We start from the raw sequence: 21,393 nt of genomic DNA, 5'->3' as shown, positions 1-21,393 counted from the left end.
CCGCGATTTCGTTTATAGGCGTTTTTTAAAGGTGACCTATTTTTTTACATTAGAAATCTCAAAAATGATGGCAAATGATGAAAAACCAATAAAAAAACTGTAATTGCTTGCTGGACAACCCACAGCTTGTGGCAGGTGACAAGTGGACAATTCACAACTTGTGGCAAGTGGACACTCCGACTTGTGGCAGGTGATGTGACCAGGTGACGTGACAAGTGGATATTCCACAACTTGTGGCCAGATGACATGGCCAGTGGACAATCCACAACTTGTGGCAGGTGACGTGGCCAGTGGACAATCCACAACTTGTGGCCAGGTGACGTGGCAAGTGGACAATCCACAACTTGTTGCAGGTGATGTGGCCAGTGGACAATCCACAACTTGTGGCCAGTCGACAATTCAAAATCTGTGGCAGGTGACGTAGCCAGTGGACAATCCACAACTTGTGGCCAGGTGACGTGGAAAGTGGACAATCCACAATTTGTGGCCAGGTGACGTGGCAGGTGATGTGGCCAGTGGACAATCCACAACTTGTGGCCAGTAGACGAGGCACTAGAAGTCATGCAGCCTGAGGGAAGTGAGCCATATTCTGGCTTTGGCAGAGGAGCTTGTGCCTTGCCTATTGACGATCTTCATTACATGAAATGGAGAATTGGAAGGCGGTTCTCTGGAGCCGGCAACAATTGTTCCCGGTAAAATGACCTCTACAACCCGACTTTTTTTCTGACCAAATGCCAGAGAACGGGTACCCCGGACATAATTTATTAGCGTCCAGGTTCAACAAGGATTTGGACAGCTTTGTGTCAAGGACAAAGGATCCACTCGCATGCGCGACAGATGCGTTGGTGACCTCTCAGGACCAGTTGTCACTGGTTTATGCGTTCTCTCCACCCAGTGCCGCGACTACCGTGGCTTCTATGCAACATCGGAGGGGAACGGAAGCCGGCATAATGACTCCAGCATGACCCAGACGACCTTACTGTGCAGGGATTGTAAGGGTGGTGGTAGAGAACACAGGGTCCCTTACATCGTCCTACATTGGCAAAGGAGATGGGGCTAGCCTCAAGTTCCATCAAGGATCCGGTCTTGGCCTGGTCAGTATTTTCAAAGGCCGCTTTCTTCGCACTCCGGGCCTTTATACAAGGGGTAACTCGTATAAGTCTGCCAGTTAGGTCGCCCTTGTGCTGAGTGTGATTGAGTTTAGTTTTGTCGGCTTACAAGGTCAGCACCTTGGACCGATGCACCATGTTTTCCTTCATCCTTCTAACAAGGGAATTGGTGTTCTTGGTTGCGGTAGCCTCCGCAAGCGTTTCAGTATTGGCAGCTTTCTTTGTATAGAGCCATACTTTATTATTAAGGATAGGCTGATGTTAAATCCTCACCCAGCCTTATTTCCTACAAGGATCTAGTTTTCATTTGAATCGAGATGTTTCTCGCCTTCCTTTTTTTCAGAACCTTGTTCTGTGGAAGGAAGAGTTATTACTTTTCTCACAATATAGATGAAAGCACTTAAAAATCTATCTGAAGGTTTCAGATATAGGAAACTGACGTTTTGATGCCAGAAGACCCTAGAAATGGGCATGCAGCGTTCAAATCGGCTATTAAAATGGTTACACTCTCTTGTTAGGCCTTGACTGCTCTCGCTCTATCTGAAGCGGCTGCTCAGATCAGATCAGAAGGCCCCCGGGAAAGGGCAGGCAGCATCCTAAATCAACTGTTTCTATGTAGATTCATCAGGTTATGATTCAGGCTTGTGGTTTAAAGAGAGGGTTTCCCCTGTTTCATTTGAGTGCGCCCTACCAGAATAGTAAGCGCTTTATACGTGGTGCATTACCAAGCCTTTATGACTCAGATTAGCAAGGCCGCAACTTGGTCATCGGTGCATACATTTACTAATTTCTATCAGGTGAATGTAAGACTGCAAGAGGATGCCGCTATTTGGCGGTCTGCGTTATTGGTGTCTCCCTCCCCTCAGTAGGCATTGCTTTGGGACGTCCCACTTCGTAATTACTAGGCTGTGTGTCCCGTGATATACGATAAAGAAAATAAAAAATTTTTTACGGCTTACCTGTAAAATCCTTTTCTTGGAGTACATCATGGACACAGAGCGCCCCCCCCCCCCCCTTGTTTGGGGATATTGGGACACTTATTGCTTTGCTATAAAACTGAGGCGCTCCCAGTATGGGAGGGTTATATAGGGAGGAAACTTTCTGTCTAATTGATTACACCAGTGTCCAGCACCTGAAGGTGGAATATAACCCACTTGATAATTACTAGGCTCTGTGTCCAGTGATGTACTCCAAGAAAAGGATTTTACAGGTAAGCTGTTATAAAAATCCCATTTTATTTATATTTTTCCTGCATTTTCTGTCTGTTTCATGTTTCTTGACAATTTGTAGATGATGCTAAGCAGAGCAAGTATTTCTCCACAGGATGTGGAAGCCTTGCAAGAAGATCTATACAAATTTAATGCGGTGGGCGGCAACTACATGGCAAATGAGGTTTAAAGCGGAGCTCCACCCTAAAGTGGAACTCACGCTGATCGGATCCCTCCCCCCTCCGGTGTCACATTTGACACCTTTCAGGGGGGAGGGGGGTGCAGATACCTGTCTAAAGACAGGTATTTGCACCCACTTCCGGCCACACAGCTTTGGGTTTTCTCCGGGCATGACGTCACCTCCCGGTGTGCTCTGGGAACACTCGGCTCCCAGAGTACAGCGGGAGCCAATCAGCGGCACAGCGCAATTCGCGCATGCGCCCTAGGGAACCGGGTAGTGAAGCCGCTTAAAAAAAAAATTGTGATTTTTACATGAAGGAGAGAAGTGCCAAAATTGGCCCGGTGGTAAAGTGGTTAAGATCATGAGAGTTCAATTGAGATTGCGATTTTACGATTATTCGTGTAGCTTTACTCAACAGCAAGAGTTGTATACTTCCCACGACAGTTTAACCAGTCCCCCACAGCCACCTTTCTCACCACCATCACATACCATAGAGGAATAAAAGTTCTACATTATACATGATGGTGTTGAACTGCCCAGACTGGCGCTCTGGTGATCAGAGGACAGCTCTGAAGGTGTCCAAATCGGGACGTCCTGTACTCCTGGATCTAATGAACATTTAAACTAGTGTAGGCACTAAAGGGTTTATTTTTATTTTTTATGCACTTTCACTACTGCATGTATATTTTCATCATATACAATTCAGTGGATAGTGTCAGGTGCTCCATTTTAATTGCCACAACATGTGTGTAGATCTGGGAACCTCAATTTTATCAATGCAGTCTTAGAAAATATAAAGGTTTGTTGCTGTTTCATTTTTTTTTATTCCCATTAGGAACTGAAATACCCGATTTGGGTAGACTGTCTTGTCGCATCCAAACATTTTTTAGTTGGACTGTTTTATCCATTGCTTCACTTATATTTAGGTCATAATGCTAATTATTGACTTTTATTTTGCAGATTCCTCCTTGTCTGCTAGAAGAACGTATTGAAAATGTTGGTGGTCTTGGCTTTTATCATCCTCTTCCACATAACCTCTATAGCATTGCTGTTCATTGCTACAATTGACAATGTAAGTACTCATGCATTTGCAAACTACATCTTGCTGCTATTTAAAAAAAATGTGGGTTATCTAGAGGGAAGTGTAGTGTAGTATGCCTGATTTTATAAAAAAAATATATTGTACAATACAATGACGTTTATTTACTAAAGGCAAATCCACTGTGCACTGCAAGTACATGTGGTAGTGCAGTCGCTGTAGATCCAAGAGGAACATGCAAGGAAAACTGCATTTTTTTTTCTTGTACTAGATTGGATGATAAAATCAGCAGATCTTCCCCCTCAGATCTACAGCGACTGCACTGATATTGCAGAGTGGATTGATTTAGTGAATCAACCCCAAGATATACATGGCCATATCTAAATGGACATGCACTAACTGCAGGCACACTCAACGCTTCCCTTTATTCAACCCTGCTACTATAGATGAGGTTGCTAAACCTATTTCTAAGGGCCACATGTCCCCTGAACCCTATTTCCCCTCAAATACTGTGGTCACACGCTTGCTCTATCCTACCCACCCTAACTCACATCTTCAATCTCTCCCTCTCTAATGGCATCTTCCCCCAACTCTCTAAAACATTCACTAGTCATCCCCATACTTAAAAATCCTTCCTTGGACCCCACCAGTCTTAACCCTTGCTCCCCTTTTTCCTCAACTCCATGAACGCCTGGTCTACAACAAACTGAGTGACCACCTTATTAAGAATAACCTTCTTGATCAGTTTGTCAGGATTCCGCCCTCATCACTCCACAGAAACTGCTCTCCTAACTCTCAAACTATTTACCTTTACAGCAAAAACCAATGGACACTATTCTGTACTCCTACTTCTGGAACTCTCGGCTGCCTTTGATGTGATTGACCGCCCCCTCAAAAAAAAAAGTTACTTCTTTGTTCTCTGTGGCTGCTCTTCATTGGCTCCCCATCCTAGCACTTCCACTGCACCTTCAGTGTCGCTTACAATTCCACTTCCTCCTCTCCCTTACCTCATCGTGGTCCCCCACGGTTCTGTTTTTTGGACCTCTCCTATTCCCAATCTACACCTCCTCTTAGACACCCAAGTTTATCTCTACCCCTCAGCTCACATCAGTCTCCTCACGCATCATTAAAGTGGATGTAAACCCACTCTCATCCTTTCTAAACTACTGCCATAGTGCTAATCTATAAGGATATACATGCCTCCTGCATATGTACCCTTACCTGTCAAATGTCTGTTATAAGAACTGAAAAAACTGCAGATTCTGTGGGTGGGTCTGTTGTTCTGGAGCTTGGTGGGTCTGTTGTCTGGAGCTTAGTGGGTGGAGCCATGTCAGACTTCCTGCCACCTTACACTCCCTTGTCAGCATGCAATTTGTCCTGTGTATTTCTTGCACTGATTCTGCTATGATCACTAATATCCAGTCAACATCCATAAAAGAACCACATGACTTCAGAAAAAGGGGTGGGAATTAAAAAAAAATGACTGTCTCCAGGCTAGTGCATGAGATTTGTAAATAACATGTCATTCACAGCAAGGGGGAGGAACGGACAACATTTTTTTCCTGTTTGTCTGTTTTTATTACACTGAAAAAAGGATTGCTCAAGCTGGATTAACTTTGTGGTAAGACTGGGCACAGATGATGGGAAATCTTTTACTCTGCATTGTGACCGCAGAAAAAAAAAATCGGGTGTTACATCCACTTTAATTTACTGACTGACCTATCTGTCTGGATGTCACACCTCTCTTCAAAGCTGTATATAAAAGCTGTGCACATATTTTAATGGTATTGCCTATCAATGGTTGGTGTTTAACCGCTGGTTGGCAGCGCCGCGTGGCACCAGGAGCGCTGTGTAAGGGTGTATCGCTTTGAGCTTGTTCCAGCCGTGGCCAAAGTTTGGTCTCCCCGTGACGGCACTAGTCGATAAGTCTGCTCAGGTGTGTTGCGTGGTAATGGGTACGGACGTCCGGCATCACCAGTCCACCGTATTGTTTGGGAAGAGAGAGTATCCTCTTGTGTATCCTGGGTTTCTTCCCAGCCCATAGGAATGTGCTGAATATTGAGTGAACTTGTTTTAAAATATTCCATGGGTATGTGTATAGGGAGGGCTTGTAGAAGGTAGAGAAATTTGGGCAAAATGGTAATCTTTAGGATGTTACAGTGACCAAACCAAGAATGTAGGCACAGGTCCATTGGGTAAGCAAGGTTTGGACATTTTTGAGGAGGGTTGGGAAGTTGAGTTTGAATAGTTGGGGAAAATCTCGGTGGGATATGTGTGCCTAGATATGTCAGGGCCATGTCTGTCCATCTCAATTTGAAGGTGGGTAAGTTGTGGGAATGGTATCCCTATTCCCATGGCTTCTGATTTGTGAAAATGTATTTTCAGGTTGGATAGTCTACCGTAGATGTCAAATTCCTGCATTAGGTTGGGGAGGGAGATGATGGGCTTTGTTAATGAGAACATGAGATCGTCAGCATGTGCCGAAACCTTATGTTGTCGGCTTCTATGCCGGAAATGTCCGGGTTTAGTCTCACGTGACATAAGAAGGGTTCTAAAGACAGCGCAAAAAGGAGGGGTGAAAGAGGACAATCCTGCCTGGTTCCGTTGGTTATTGGGAACGACTTTGATATCACCCCGTTCACTCTGACCTTAGCTGTGGGGTTTGAATATGCTGCTGCTATACAATTTAGCATTGTGTTGCCTACCCCAACATGTTTCAAGGTTGAAAACATAAAATGACAGTTTACCCGGTCAAATGCCTTCTCAGCGTCCGTTCCGATAAATACGCAAGGCTTCTTAGTAGTTTTGGCTGTATGTAATAAATTCAGGACTTTAGTGGTTTGGCCCTAGCCCTCCCTGGTGGGCACAAAACCAACTTGGTCTAAGTGTACTAGGCTGGGTAGATGTTGCTGTATTCTGGTTGCTATGATCTTGGTGAATAATTTGAGGTCAGTGTTCAGCAGTGAGACTGGGCGATAGCTACTGCATTGGACTGGATCCTTCCCTTCCTTTGGGATCACAGATATCTGCGCTTGCAGCGTAGTGTCGTGTAACTTCACCCCTGAGCCGAGTCCATTGAAGAGGGTCACTAGATGATTGCCCAAGGAAAGGAGGAGGGTCTTGTAGTAGGTAATGGTAAGTCCATCCGGACCCAGCGCTTTACCCCTTTTGGTGGCGCTCAGTGCCGCTTGGAGCTCCGGCAAGGTAATGGGTTCCTCTAAAAAGTCTGTCACTTCTGTCGGTAGGGTCGGCATGAGGGAGGAAGCAATATAGTCAGCTGTCAGGTCTGCGGTCGGTGTTGGAGTGGACAGGTTATACAGGGCATTATAGAAGGATCTGAATTCCCGGGTAAATCCTGTTTGGGGCAAAGTCAATTTCTGCCCACTGGGTGACAGTATGTGAGGTATATAGGAGGCCAAGTTCTGTGTGCGTAGGGTTTGTGCTAGTAATCTCCCACATTTGTTACCCGATTTATACACTTTCCTCCTACAGACCTTGCCTTGGCCTTAAAATGTAAGAGGTCAGTGACCTGTTTGCGGGTAGTATCGAGTTCGATGGTTAAGCGTCCGGAGGGGTTCTGTTTTTTTGCTGTGTCTCCAGGTTCAGTAGTTTGTGGAGCAATGCTGTCAACTGAGCTGTCTTCTATCGTTTTAGGCGGGAGCCGTTTTTGATGAGGACCCCACGAATCACGGCCTTATGGGCCTCCCAAACCACCGGTTTGCTATCAGGGGTGCAGTTAGAGTCGAAATAATGTCCAAGTTCACGTACTACGTCCGCCAGGACCTCCGGGTCGTGCAGTAGGCTCTCGTTCAGTCTCCAAGGTTGTCTTTGTGTTTTATGGATGTCAGATAAGGCGTACCTTAGTGTTATCGGGGCATGGTCCGACCACGTGATTGACCCTATTGTGGTGTCTTTAATGGCTTGTAAGTGTCTATGGGGAACCAGGAAGTAGTCAATACGCGAGTATGTCTGGTGGGGCCTAGAGAAGAATTTGTAGTCTCTCTCCCCTGGGTGAAAGAGTTGCCAGGTATCAATCAGTTGTGCGGTATGTAGTGACGTGGAGATGCGTTTGCGCATTCCCCGCAAAGTCGAGGAAAGTCCGGAGGAGGTGTCCTCCGTAGAAGACAGGGGAATGTTGAGGTCTCCGCCGACAATCAGCTGTCCCTCCACAAAGCGTGTCAGTCGTCTCAGTTGTTGGGGTAGTATCTATTTTTTAATATTGGCAGGTTGTTTTCTCTGAAATGTGTTTCCTGTAGTAGGACAACATCCGCTCTCATACGTCGCATGTCATGAAGCAACATTCTCCGCTTCTCGGGAACATTCAGTCCCTTCGCATTTAAAGAAACTACTGTCAGCGTGTCCATGTCCGTGAGCCCAAAGAGGAACCAAGGGTTTAGAAGAAAGGAGAGTTCAGGTTAGAAGGCAGCCTAACAGTCGGGTAGGCAAACCCAGAAGAGCAGAGGGAGATTAGGAGGCCAGTACTAGAGTGTACAGCTTCAGGAGAAAGTGCTAGTGTAGCTAAAGCTAGCTAAGACGCTCTCCAGACAATCGCTGGGTATTAAGCGCCAACCTAAGTGGGTGGGTGGATAGACAGAGCCGAGAAGCAAGCCCCCGGCTCCCCCCAGCCACCCCCGGCAGACAAAGATGTCATGAAACAGTATGTCGATCAAAAGAAAATACAAATAAAACATAGGTAACTGTCAACCTGTAATAGGGCAAAAGGTGGTATTAAAAAAAACCAACAGATCGATCATGCAAAGCGAACCGCAAACAATTTAAACTAGATTCCTGAGTAACCTTCTTTTTACCAACCCTCCCCCCCCCCCCCCACTTAATATCCCCCAAGTCAGCGGGGGCACCCGCGCATATCCGGGACTCATATGGTACGCCCAGATTCTGACACATCCCCTGGTGTTGAAACTGCGGCCAGCTTCTCAAGGGGGCAAACAGCCCCAGTCGCCCCCCGGGCCCCCGTCCCACCAACCCCCCGGGGCTGAGCCCCAAAGAATAAAAAAAAATAAAGAAAAAATAATAATGCGTCACCTCCCGCTCAGCGCCCCGGAGGGGTCAGGACAGTTAACACCAGCGTCCCAAAGTTGCCATATCCGACAGCCAGCCACCCCACCTAATGCACAAGGCCCCATTCCCCCCCCCCCCCAAGGCCCAGGGACAGAAAAGAAAAAAAAAAGAAAAAGGGTAGCGATTACTTCTCATAGATGTCTCTCCCGGTGGATGCTCCGGCCATTCCCATCACGATCTCAGGTGGTCTCCACAAGGGTTCCCTCCACAGGGTGGCGTTCTCCGGCAGGGGGGTACATCGGTGTGCTTGTTACCTTTTTGTCTCTTCTGTCTAGCTCAGCAGGGTTGGCACAGGCACGTTTAATGGCACGTCCGCAAGATCCAGCAGGGGGCATACCTTTTAACAATAGTGCGCAATGGAGGGGGTCATCGCAACGGCGGCAGGCCGGGGTCAGGTTTCGGCAAGGGCCGGCAGAACACCGAAGCAGGGGCACGATCCATCGCCGTGGCACATGGGAATTTGTAAGGCACCGCCTCCACTCGTTAACCCCGCTGGTTACTCCCGAGCAGCCCGGGGGAGGGGGGGGCCGGGCGCATGTCACGTCCAGCGCGACGTGCGTGGTGGATAACAGAGGATGACTGCAGGGAGGGGGGGAAGCCAACCCTGCCGCCCCGGTGCAGATCCCAGCAGGTGAGGGGAGGGGAACCCGCCACACAATAAAGCACTTTGGCCGCTACCCGGAGTCTCCTGCTCTGATGGTGTCACAGGGGAATAGTGGACAGTGTGAGTCTATGGGGGGGGGCGGAAGGCACTCAGGAGTGACGGCATTCGGGTTACTCACGGTGGTCCTCTCCAGATGCAGCCCTGAGTCTTCTTCTACTCCTCTGTTGGCGCGGCTGCGCCGGAACACGGTATGCAAAGGGGCCCGATCTGCCAGGAGGTCGCGGGATTGCCTGGAGCCAGTGGGGTACCGGAATCGGGTCTGTATCCAAGAAGTGAAAGATCCAGACAGGATATACAGGGGTTCCAGAGAGGAACAGTGGAGGAAAAAGTTGCGCTTTATGTGGACGATATCCTCCTTTTTTTGGGAAATTCTACAACCTCCCTCAAAACTGCAGTGCAAACAGTAGAAGCGTTTGGACGATTCTCGGGCCTGGCAATAAACTGGGAAAAATCTACACTTTTGCCAGTGGACTCGGTAAGCAATATGAAGTCTGGTTTCTGTGTTTACAAGTGACCGCTCTGCACTCTGTGTGTAACCCCCTGAACTCTGCACTCTGTATGTAATGCAATCCTGGTATTTAATGCCCCTTTAAGACCCTTCTACTGTTCGTGAAATCTGAACGGGTCGTGGTTGAGTTCCTGCACCTATTTTCTGAGAAAAAAAGCTCTGGTTATAAGATGCCTGTTTCAGGCGAGGAAAACTCATGCACTAAAATGGCAAGCACAAAATCCACCCACAGTAATGGAATGGGTTAATATTAATGAATAACACAATAGGGAAGGAGAGAGGAACATGGATCAGACGGGGAAACCTTAAAAAATTTAAAGCAATATGGGAGCACTGGTTACGTAAAATAGGCCACTCACTTTAAGGAAAATTTGTAAAGAACAAATTAAGAAAGAAATATGGATAAAACGTGTATGCTCTTTAGAAGTAAGATGGGAGGGAGGAGGGGAGGGTTGGGAATGGGATTAATGAATATTTTTAGTCTATGTAACACATTTTTTTGTATGCACATAAAATGTATGGACTGTAAAATATGGATATGTAACCTTTTTTGTATTTGAATGGAAATAATAAAAAAAAGTATTGAAGTGAAAGAGCGCTGGGAGATTCGCCGGCATCTGCAGGGTGAATGCGGATCCGTCTTTCCGAAACGACACCGCTAAGGGGTATCCCCACCGGTAAGTGAACCCCTTCCTCTTTGCAAGCTCCAGGACCAGTCTAAGCAGGGCTCAGCGCCTCGATGTCGCCCTGGAATGGTCAGGTAGAATTTTTATTTGTGCTCCCACCATGGACACCTCTCCCAGGTCCCAAGCTCTGCGCAGGATAGTGTCTTTTTGTGCATATCGGAGCAGCCTGCACACCACATCTCTAGGCCTTTCCGGGTCCGTCGATCTGGGGCCGAGGGCTCTATGCACCCTGTCAATTTCGACTGTCTGTCGGATTCCCCAGGACCTTCCGAAAGAGACCTTGGACTGCTTCCCAGAGCTACTCCGCCTGCACCGTCTCCGGTATCCCCCGGAGCCGCAACAACTCCGGGGCTCTATTTCCTCCAAGTGGAGTTGTAGGGCAATGGCGGTGTCTTGATGCTGGTCTCTAGAACGCTCCAGCTAAGACACCCGGTGCTCCAGTGCAGTAAAAGAAGCCTCCCCGAGGTCACCCTGTCTGTCAGGCTGGAGACATCAGCCCTCACCTCCTGGAAGTCCCGGCGGTGTGTCTCTTCCAGGCGAAGTATAAGCACCTCAATGTCTGTCCCAGTGGGGAGAGCCTGTAGCAGGGCACGGATGTCCTGGTCCACCGGATCACTCCCGGGGGACTGTGCGGTGGATGCAATGTCTCTGCTATGTCGGGCAGGCAGTCAGGAGAAGTGCGGGTGTCGGGAGACGAGTCCCACTCACTTTGCTCCTGGGCCTCTGCAAGTTCGCCACGTGGTGTGCCTCTGCTCTAGCCCCGGGTGAGTTCTTCGGTTTCAGCTTAAAGTATCGCTGTATGTCGCTTGAGGCAGAGCTTGAACGGGTCACCCTGGTAGCTGCTCTCGTCCTCTGCTCTTTGGTCGATGGCATACCTATTTAGTATATTTGCCGGTGATAGAGGGCCGGGGCCAGGAGCTCTAAAGAAAAGCTGCTTCACTTAGCCATGTCCAGGCCACGCCCCCCGCTGCGAGGAAGTGAGGTTTCAGGGATTTTATTCAAATCTGTTTGTGTCCCAAAGAAGGACTGGGTTCGTCCAATCCTGGACCTAAAAGCCCTAAATGCCTTTGTGAAGGTAAGGAAGTTCCGCATGGAATCCATTCGTTCGGTGGTAGCTGCGCTCCATCCGGGGGACTTTCTGGCGTCCTTGGACATCAAGGATGCATACTTGCAATTCAATGTGTATACTGGGATCCTGGGCTGGTTTATGGTACATTTTTCCACATATTGGTATAATAGAAGAAACTCGATGGTGTGTTTATCGTTTAAAAATATTTATTAATATGCAACAATTCCTATATTGGGGTACTCACATTTAATGGGTGCTATAGTGCACCAATCTATACAGGCAACAAAAGCAGTTTGTAGCCACTGAAGTGGTGTGTTCTCTTTAGTGCACTGGAACACATTTTTATTTATTTTTTTGTGATATCATTGAAGCACTTTTTTAAGGACTTTCAAATCTACATATTGTAATACATTTTTGCACTGTAGCTCTTTTCTTCACGTGGACACTTTAAATAATGGATAAGGCAATAGTTGTATGATTTTCAATAAGATTATCTGTTATTTAATAAGGTATCACAACTAAAGGTAAGACAGTGTGGCACTCTCCTTCTATATTTAAATTTTGTTGATCATGAGACGTGATCAGTGCGAGCAGCTGACTTGATTACTAGGTATCAAATGGTATCTCGCAAGAATTTCGCGGTTTAGATTGTTTTTCAAACTGATTCACTTATCTCTATGAATGATAACATTGCCAATATGGACCTTTCCTAGAGTAGGTGTTTCTTGGCGTCCATTATAGGTTTCCTTGCTACGGCATTGTGATCCTTGCTTCTCAAGCAGGAAAATGCAGATGATGCATTAATCCTCTGCTTACAAACTGTTTACCTAACGAAGATCAGCTACTAGACAAGTTGAGAAGAATTTTAAGGAACAGCTGATATATTCATCTATCTTTGAAAGAAACACTTGTATATGTATCGAAATTGCTCACAAGCAGTGCTTAAGTCTTACTCAAAAAAATAAATAAATTGATTTTAAAATGTATTGCGTTTTTACTTTTTTTTTTTTGTATTCGCAGGCTTGGTGGGTTGGACAAGACTTTTATGTTGACATCTGGAAGGTCTGTTTGAATGCCAGTAAAACAGAGTGCTTAGAAATTGGAAGTAATAACCCTAGTAAGTTTCAGCATTAAAATCTCAGTTGTTTACATTTGTCACATTTGAATGTCTTCTGACATAAAGACTGAAAAACAATCTGCATGTTTTTTTTTTATCGTGCCTCTCAGGAGTACACAATATGTTAACTACACACTGCCAAAGTAAGATCTGCCACACCTTCCCCTAATCGCACTCCATGTGATGAGGGGTATCCTCTGACTTTGGAGCTTTAAGTGGATATGTGTGCCCGGGGTTAGGATGCTGCTGAGAGTTCTATATACTGTATGTCTGTGTGCCTGTTTAATTTCATATGTCAACCTTGTTACTTTAGGCATGATGGGTTTTAATTTTAAAGCCAACTTATTATCTTTTTTTGTGATTGCTACCAATTTTAGATTTCAATCTGTTGAAATTTGTTAAGTAAACAAAAAACGTAGTAAAATACAGTAGATAAAAAGAGAAGGATAAAGACATAAATAATAATCTAATAATCTGCCATGTTTACACGGCTAGCATGTATGGCTGGGGAATAAGACATTCCCCAGCCATACAGAATTTATGGTTTAACCCTGCAGATTAATGGTAAAAATAGCCCCTGTATCAAGAGATTTCATAGCAATGCACAATCGGGGAATAGATTAGACAATTTTTAAATTGTGTATAGGGAATACTAATGCGCAAACCACAAGGGTGAAAGGTGATCTAAAACTAATAAAGTAGCTGCCAACATAAAGGTGTTCACAAACTAGACATAAATGGAAAATATTGGGAATGTGGTGCTTGCTAATCCTCATGTAAACATTCATAATAAGGATCCAAGTGTGACCTTTTTTTGTGCAGAAAAATGCCCCCCTCGGCTTATACTCGAGTCAGGTTTCCTCTACCGTGTCCGTGACGGAGGCGGAGCTTTGTTACAGTGCACAGCGCAGACTGTAAGCGGTAGAGCAGACAGGGAAGCACCCGCCCGCATCCATTGCTGACTGGAGACGTCGGGGGCTCAAGTTGCTGTGGCAGGAAGCGCGGTGGAGACTAGGTCTAGCAGTAGTGGTGAAGCGTTCAGTTGCCATAGAGACTTGCCTTTCGTGTGAAGCTGCGGTCTGGAATAAAGTAAGGAAATTTAATGGAGATGGTTGTCTGTCTTATGTACAGTCGCAGCGGACCCAGGGAGGTAAGAAACCCAGAGAATTCTGTGCGTTCACTTTATTCTTCCTCTATTTCTTTCCTGTCGGCTCTGGGAGAAGGGGAGGGGGATGGAGAGTAATGGAAGCTGCCTGTTTGCTGTGAGAAGAAACACCCGTGCTGCCAGCTGTGTGTGGGGCCCCTTGGCTGGCAGTATATGGGTAGGGGTGGGTAGAGTTGGGCATTCAAACTCTATTCTTTTACAGCAGGGATGTGTACCCACCGCTTCAACCTGTGACCCTGGGCACCCACCACTTCAAATTTTCAAAATGGGCACAGTGAGGCGGCAATTGAGCATTGTTGACCCTCTTTTCCATATACAGTAGCTGCTGCATTTCCCACCCTTGGCTTATATTCCTGGTCAATATTTTTTCATTTTTTTTGTGGTAAAATTAGGTGCCGAGGCTTATATTCAGGTCGGCTTATACTCGAGTATATACAGTTACTGCAAACACAGTACCAAATATCCAATAATACCTATGCAAATAATATGTGCAACAATAGCAGCTGTGCAAACTGACAATATAAAGTGCAAAGAAAAAATATTTGTGCAAAAGATAGCAAAAAATGTATGTGAAAATGGCAATTGTGCAACAATGGCAAACAAAGTGCAAATGGCAATCAAGGACGTCCAACAAGGGAAATTTGCAAAATTCTTTGTTCCATATACATTGAACTTTATAGACCTTTTTTTGCACAATCCCTATACAGTGCAAAGAAATCCAAATGTGATGCTGAATCCAAACGTGTGATGAAGTTCATCGGATGTAAAGTGCAAGTGCCACCATCCGGCTAATCTCCACCATCGGTGACAACGTTTTCCCTCTCACCTAATGTATCAGATAAATGAGCCTCACTGACAAATGCACACTGGCCGAACGGTCTCGGGCAGATCGATTCCCCGGTTATTCAGGTAAAGTCAAGCTCTCAAGCTAATGCTCAATGACATGAAAAAGGAAGAGGAGGGCTCCATAGTGCAGTATTTTGAAAACAATATTTAATATAATAGTAACTTGCAGTTGATGTAAAAAACAAACAGCATGTATCGCATAGGAAACTTCTGATCTCGGGCGCGACCGGAAGTGACATCACCATGGCTCTTTTGCTGAACCGTTGCATCACTGTCCATATTACTTTTTCAAAGGGTAAGATTTTTTAGTTTCCCGTATCCTTTGGGAATTTCAGTAGGGAAATGTCCTCAGCAGAACACCCCGATAATGCAACTGCAACGGCTATTACAAAACCAAATTATGGCTGCCGTGCTTTGCTTAAATTTTCTACAGAACAAAATAAATGACACTTGGGGGCCCTCTCACGCGAGCGTTCCGTTTTTTCCTCCGTTCAGCCACATAGTTGCATAGTTGGGTAGAAAAAAGACATCTAGTTCAGCTAATTAAAGGGAATAGAGAACGTATTTGTTTTCCCATCAGGTTCTGGATCGGTTTTCCCATAAGTATTTTTTGTTTTTATCCATCCACTACCAATGCAAAATGACCCGTTTGTGTTTTTTTTTTTTTAAATAGGGCTTTGATCCGTTCCAAAAAACAGATATTGACGGAAGCAAGTGTATTTTCATAGAGATGCTTTGTTGTCCGGTTTTCACCCGTCAACAGATGGATGAAAAGCGGACAAATGGAATGCCTCCTGTGAAAGGAGCATTAGGGATTCCTAGCTGCAGGAGAGTGACACCTTCCTTTATGGCCCTGTACAAAAAGGTAGATAAATATAACCACTGCAAAGGGATCTCACCTGTTGAGTGAGTCTTCTGAAAAGCAGATAGATCAGTATTGGGTAATTTTAACCAGTGCTTAACACAGCCCCTTTACCACCCCCTTCTCCCCGATATGTTACATTTATGACCATTACAACTCCACTTTATGAATTGCATGTGATAGAGCGGGCATCACTAAATGGCGGACTGCCTGGCTCTCCTATGCAGCCTGCTGCGGCACCGCCGTTTAGCAGCCTTTTCTTCCCCCTGTAAAAACAACCAAATATTAGGTTGAACGCTGCGCTTGAAAAAAGTAAATGAAAAAAATTGTCACAACTGAATATACTAAAAAAGCTGCCAAAAAAGTTAGCAATACACAACTCATAAATAGAATAAAGAAAAGGATGTGCAGCGCTATATAGTGCTAAACCAAACACAGTATTAAATATATGAACTAAATGATAAATACTGAGTGTAAAAAAATAAGTGGAATTAAATAAAAACCCTTATAACATACCGTATTTATCGGCGTATATCGCACACTATTTTTCCCCTTAAAATAAGGGGAACATCATGGGTGCGCGATATACGCCAATAGCCGCTTCCCGCGCTCAGTTTGAAATCCTGCGCCGACATATACCGAGTGCAGTACAGACGGGTACATTCGGCTAGGCTCGGCTTCGCTCGTGCTCACGCATAAACGTCAGAGCGTGAGCGGCGCCGAGCCTTGCCGAATGTACCCGAGTGTACTGCACTCGGTATATGTCGGCGGAGGCATTCGAACTGAGCGCGGGAAGCGGGAATTTGACTTGAGGCGCGCGCTGGAGAAGCCGGGAGGATACCATCGAGGCTGCAGAAGGACGCCGGACCGGACGATGGACACTGGGAAGACGCCAAAACTGTAAGTAATAAAATCATATAACATATTTTTTTTGTACAGGAATTTCGGGGGCAACTTTAGGGGTGCGCGGTATACGCGGGAAAGCGTTATACCGCGATAAATACGGTATGTGAGCATCAAAATGTTAATAATGATGAACAATGTAAAACAATAATAGAATATGGAGGTTAAGCATATCAAATGATGTGAAAAAAATATAAAAAAATCGCAAAAATAAGAATAAAAAATGTAGGTAGTGGTGAAAAAAGTTCCAATGAGAAAACTAAGGCAGAGTCCAGAAAGTGAATCTTGACTATAAAAAAACAAAGTCCCAATGCTGAGCGAGAATAACAAGAAGTCGGTGTCCTTCCAAGATATGGTATAAAGAAATCGGAAAGGTGACCGCGAGAAGTGAAATCCTCCATCCAGATTGGCGAACACCCAGAGTGTGAGCAAATGATTTGCTTACCAGATAAAGATGTGGTCTCACCATGCACAGGGATATCCAGGTATACCTAAAACCTATGCTGTGGCTCAAGGCTGCAGGATACGGTATCACTCAAAAATAAAAAGAATAAACCCTCATAGTGTAGTACTGATTGACTTCAGTTTAATGAAAGTAAAAAAGTTGCACTTGCAAGAAGGCATATACAAATCCGCGGTGTATTAAAAACAAATGGCGTCTCCTTGGGTTTCCTCTGCCTGTTCAGTGCCATAACCATCACCTTCAAACAACGCAATAACGTCAGTCGGCAGCCTAACCTACGCACGTTTCGTCGCAACAGGACATCGTCTGGGGATTGGCTGTGTCTGCGTCATCACGTGTGCTGTTTATATAGTCTTGCGGCACCATATTAAGTATGGGCAAAAATGGAAGGTGATAAAGTATGGATGTCTCCATTTTAACCAGCATTCATTCAATACACAAGAATATCAGAGGAAGCCTGGAGGGAGATGAATGGTATTCCACCATCTAGTGGCTCAATAGCAAATCGGTACTAAATGAGGAAAAATAGGCCAGAACATATAGGAGCCCGAGCAGGCGCCGCTTATAATATGAAAACCCTGTATAACAGGATATAAGGTCATATAAACATTGACCTAAATAACCTGCAAGAAAACAATGAAAATTAACGTACAACCTAAGATGAATACCTATAAATCCTAGTGATATGTAGGTATTTAAATAAAAACCCAATGAAGGTTAAAATTATATTAAATTAAAATAGGTGTATATAAAAATGAAAAAAGGTATAAGACATGATAAATTAGATTCATGCATTATTAATAAAAACAATGTCCCAGTCGACGTTTAAGCCAAAGGGCACATAGGACCTCGTATCAAATATCGATTTAGTTTCAAGTCTAGAAATGGATCGGACTTTGTGCCTCTCCAATGGGGACAAATTTTGTCAATGGGTAAAAACAGAGTCCCTTTTAATTTTCTTATCATGATGTTTGGTATAGTGTCTAGATAAGATATGTTTGGGGAAACCGCGCCTAACATTTCCAACATGCTCATCTAAACGCACAACAATATCATTTAGTTAATATATTTAATACTGTGTTTGGTTTACCACTATATAGCGCTGCACACCCTTTTTTTCGTATTATGGAAGTGTGAGAACATTACTGTGGGGTGTTTATAAAGGAGGATCTGAGGACACTCTTTAAGGCCGGGTACACACGGACAAACATGTATGGTGAAAGCGGTCCGTCGGACCGTTTTCACCATACATGTCTGCCAGAGGGCTTCTGTACGATGGTTGTACACACCATCGTACAGAAGTCCGCGCGTAAACAATACGCGGGGCGTGTCCGCGGTGTCGCCGCGTCGATGACGCGGTGTCGCCGCGACAATGACGCGGCGACGTGGGCGGCCCGCCTTTAAAATGCTTCCACGCATGCGTCGAAGTCATTCGACGCATGCGAGGGACGGCGGGCGCCTGGACATGTACGGTAGGTCTGTACTGACGACCGTACATGTCCGAGCGGGCTGAATTCCAGCGGGCTGTTTTAAAACAAGTCCAGGAATATTTGCCCGCTGGGAAAAGGCCCGGCGGGCAAATGTTTGCTGGAATTCGGCCCGCTCGCGCCCACACACGACCAAACATGTCTGCTGAAACTGGCCTGCGGGCCAGTTTCAGCAGACATGTTTGGTCGTGAGTATGGGGCCTAAGAGGTAGAGGACTCTGATGTGCACTGGGGACTGAGGATGCTGATGTAAGAATGGGTTCAGATCTCTACATGTGCACTAGGTGCAGACGTCGTGGGTATAGCAGCCCATTTTAATGAGCTGCACTACCCGCAAGAAACACTGAGAAAGACGTCTTTGATGTATTTTGCAAAATAGTGTGGCAGCAACATGCGGTTTGGCACATGCAAAAAGGCACCACGGGTAACGACATGATGATCAGACCTCTGCTGGAAGAAAATGTTGCTGAACGGACCTCTGTGAGTTTTAATTACCCCTGTGATAGAGGTGTGTGTGTTTTTTTTGTGTTTTATTTTTATTGAAGTTTAAAAGAAAAAACAAAAAAAATGTTTTCAAACATTACAAGTCAGCATATTACAAATCTCTTTCTGCAGATTAACCACTTAAGACCCGGACAAATATGCAGGTAAAGGGCCAGGCCCCTTTTTGCGATTCGGCACTGCGTCGCTTTAATGGACAATTGCGCGGTCGTGCGACGTGGCTCCCAAACAAAATTGGTGTCCTAATTTTCCCACAAATAGAGCTTTCTTTTGGTGGTATTTGATCACCTCTGCGGTTTTTATTTTTTGCGCTATAAACCAAAATATTTTTTACTTTATGCTATAATAAATATCCCCCAAAAATATATAAAAACATTTTTTTTCCTCAGTTTAGGCCGATACGTATTTTTCTACATATTTTTGGTAAAAAAAATCGCAATAAGCATTTATCGATTGGTTTGCGCAAAATTTATAGTGTTTACAAAATAGGGGATAGTTTTATTGCATTTTTATTAATAATTTTTTTTTTTTACTACTAATGACGGCAATAGGCAAAAAAAAATTTCGTGACTGCGACATTATGGCGGACGCATCGGACAATTTTGATACATTTTTGGGACCATTGTCATTTTCACAGCAAAAAGTGCTATAACAATGCATTGTTTACTGTGAAAATTACAATTGCAGTTTGGGAGTCTACCACTAGGGGCGCTGAAGGGGTTAAGTGTGACCTCCATATGTGTTTCTAACTGTAGGGGGGCGGGCCTGAACGTATAACGTCATTGATCGCCTTTCCCTATATCAGGGAACAGAAGATCAATGACAGCGTCACTGTGAAGAACGGGGTAGGTGTGTTCAGCTCCTGTGACCGATCACGGGACTCCGGCGGCGATCGGGTCTGCGGGTCCCGCAGCTTCGGACCGGGTCGCGGGCGCGTGACCCACAGATGGGCATTTAACAGTCACGTACAGATACGTGATTGTACCCAGCCGTGCCATTCTGCCGACGTATATCGGCGTTGGGCGGTCCTTACGTGGTTAAGCATGTTATTTCTTTACAATAACTTTCTCTACTTTCAAATCTCCAGATTACCATTATATCACTCCTAAGAAAACAATCAAACAAAAAGACAAACAGACGAGGGAGATAAAAAAAAGGGAAGAGGAAACCCCCCCCCCCCCTCCAGACCATCATTATTAGTCCTCCCATATACTATACAAGGGCCTATCCTGCTCGTGTTTGCCCACCTATTACAACATACGTTATTTCTATGATGTTCTAGGGGAGGCAAATGAAAAAAAAAGTCCTGGGGCTGTTACCCAAGGTCATGACTTTGCTAGTGTTTCTATTCTACCCCTGATCGTATACACCAGTTCCATTAATATTGTCGCATTTACCTGAGAATGCCATTCCTCAAATACTGGTCTATTAGGAGACATCCATTTTCTGGTAATTGGCTTACGAGCAATAAATGATGATCTGCCAATTTTGATATTTAACTTCTCCCATGGATATAGCTCTTCATTTACATAAACATGTCTTTGGTTCCACTTCTATGAGTGTCATATGCTCCATTGATTGTGGATACCACCTCTCGCCAATATCTGACCAGCTTGGGGCATTTCCACAACATATGGATCAGGTCAGCTGGGGACTGCTTACACCATGGGCAATCCAGGTTTTCCCTCCGCCTCCACCGATATAGCTTTACCGGGGTTCTATATGTCCTGTATATAATAAACAGTTGTGCTAAGCATTGTGCCTGTGATAGAGATACCAATGGGGCCCTCTTCAGAATATTCCGCCATTCATCCTCTGTTATACCCCCCTGATCTTTCTCCCAACCCTTTCTACCTGGACTGTCTATAATTTCTTCATCTTAAAGCGGAGTTCCAACCACAATTAGCATTTTTTAAATGTATGTCCTTTCATCCTGCGTTTTTATAATATAAATCCGGTCACTTACTATTTTACAATCCGCCGCCGATCCGCATAGATATTCAAAAAAGTCTACACTGTTGTAATTTTGCTTGTGGGCATTGGGAAGCCTACAAGCACTTACTTCCTGGAAGTCTTGGATGGGGTGTGATAATTGGACAGCGCACTGCATCCTGGAGAAATGATGACACACATTTCCCAGGAGCATTAGAGGGAGATGTCAGAATCCTAGGTGGTTTCAAAGGCATAGCAACAGGCATTTCCAGATGAACATTTTTTTTTTACATTTTTAGGTCTAATGAGCACAATAATGAAAAAAATATTTGGGATGGAAACTCCACTTTAAATTGACTATAAGCTAACGTAATTAGACCTTTCTTTTTTTTTTTTTTTTTTTTTAGCCCCTGCCAACAATGACATTAATAGCATAGAACTTATTTTCATCCAGACGCCTTTAAACTGTGAATTGGCTGCACGTCGTAGTTGTAAATATTTGTAAAAATGATTATGATATATTTGATACGACTCCTGAAAAAGGCACATTTCATTTTGAGCATAAAGCTGAGAG

General features: G+C 44.9%; 1 protein-coding gene across 1 annotated transcript in view; it reads left to right on the top strand.

Moving 5' to 3' along the window:
- The window catches only part of EMP2 (epithelial membrane protein 2), a 432,614-nt gene that overhangs the window by 218,808 nt on the left and 192,413 nt on the right, over positions 1–21,393 (top strand). The window contains exons 2-3 of the mRNA XM_040356960.1: positions 3,459–3,570; positions 12,564–12,660. Coding sequence (XP_040212894.1) covers positions 3,493–3,570; positions 12,564–12,660 — 175 coding nt within the window. The 5' untranslated portion in view covers positions 3,459–3,492. The remainder of the gene's footprint in view (positions 1–3,458; positions 3,571–12,563; positions 12,661–21,393) is intronic.

The sequence above is a fragment of the Rana temporaria genome, chromosome 6 (assembly GCF_905171775.1).
Source record: "Rana temporaria chromosome 6, aRanTem1.1, whole genome shotgun sequence".
Classification (NCBI taxonomy): Eukaryota; Metazoa; Chordata; class Amphibia; order Anura; family Ranidae; genus Rana; species Rana temporaria.
This window is presented reverse-complemented; position numbering and strand designations above follow the sequence as displayed.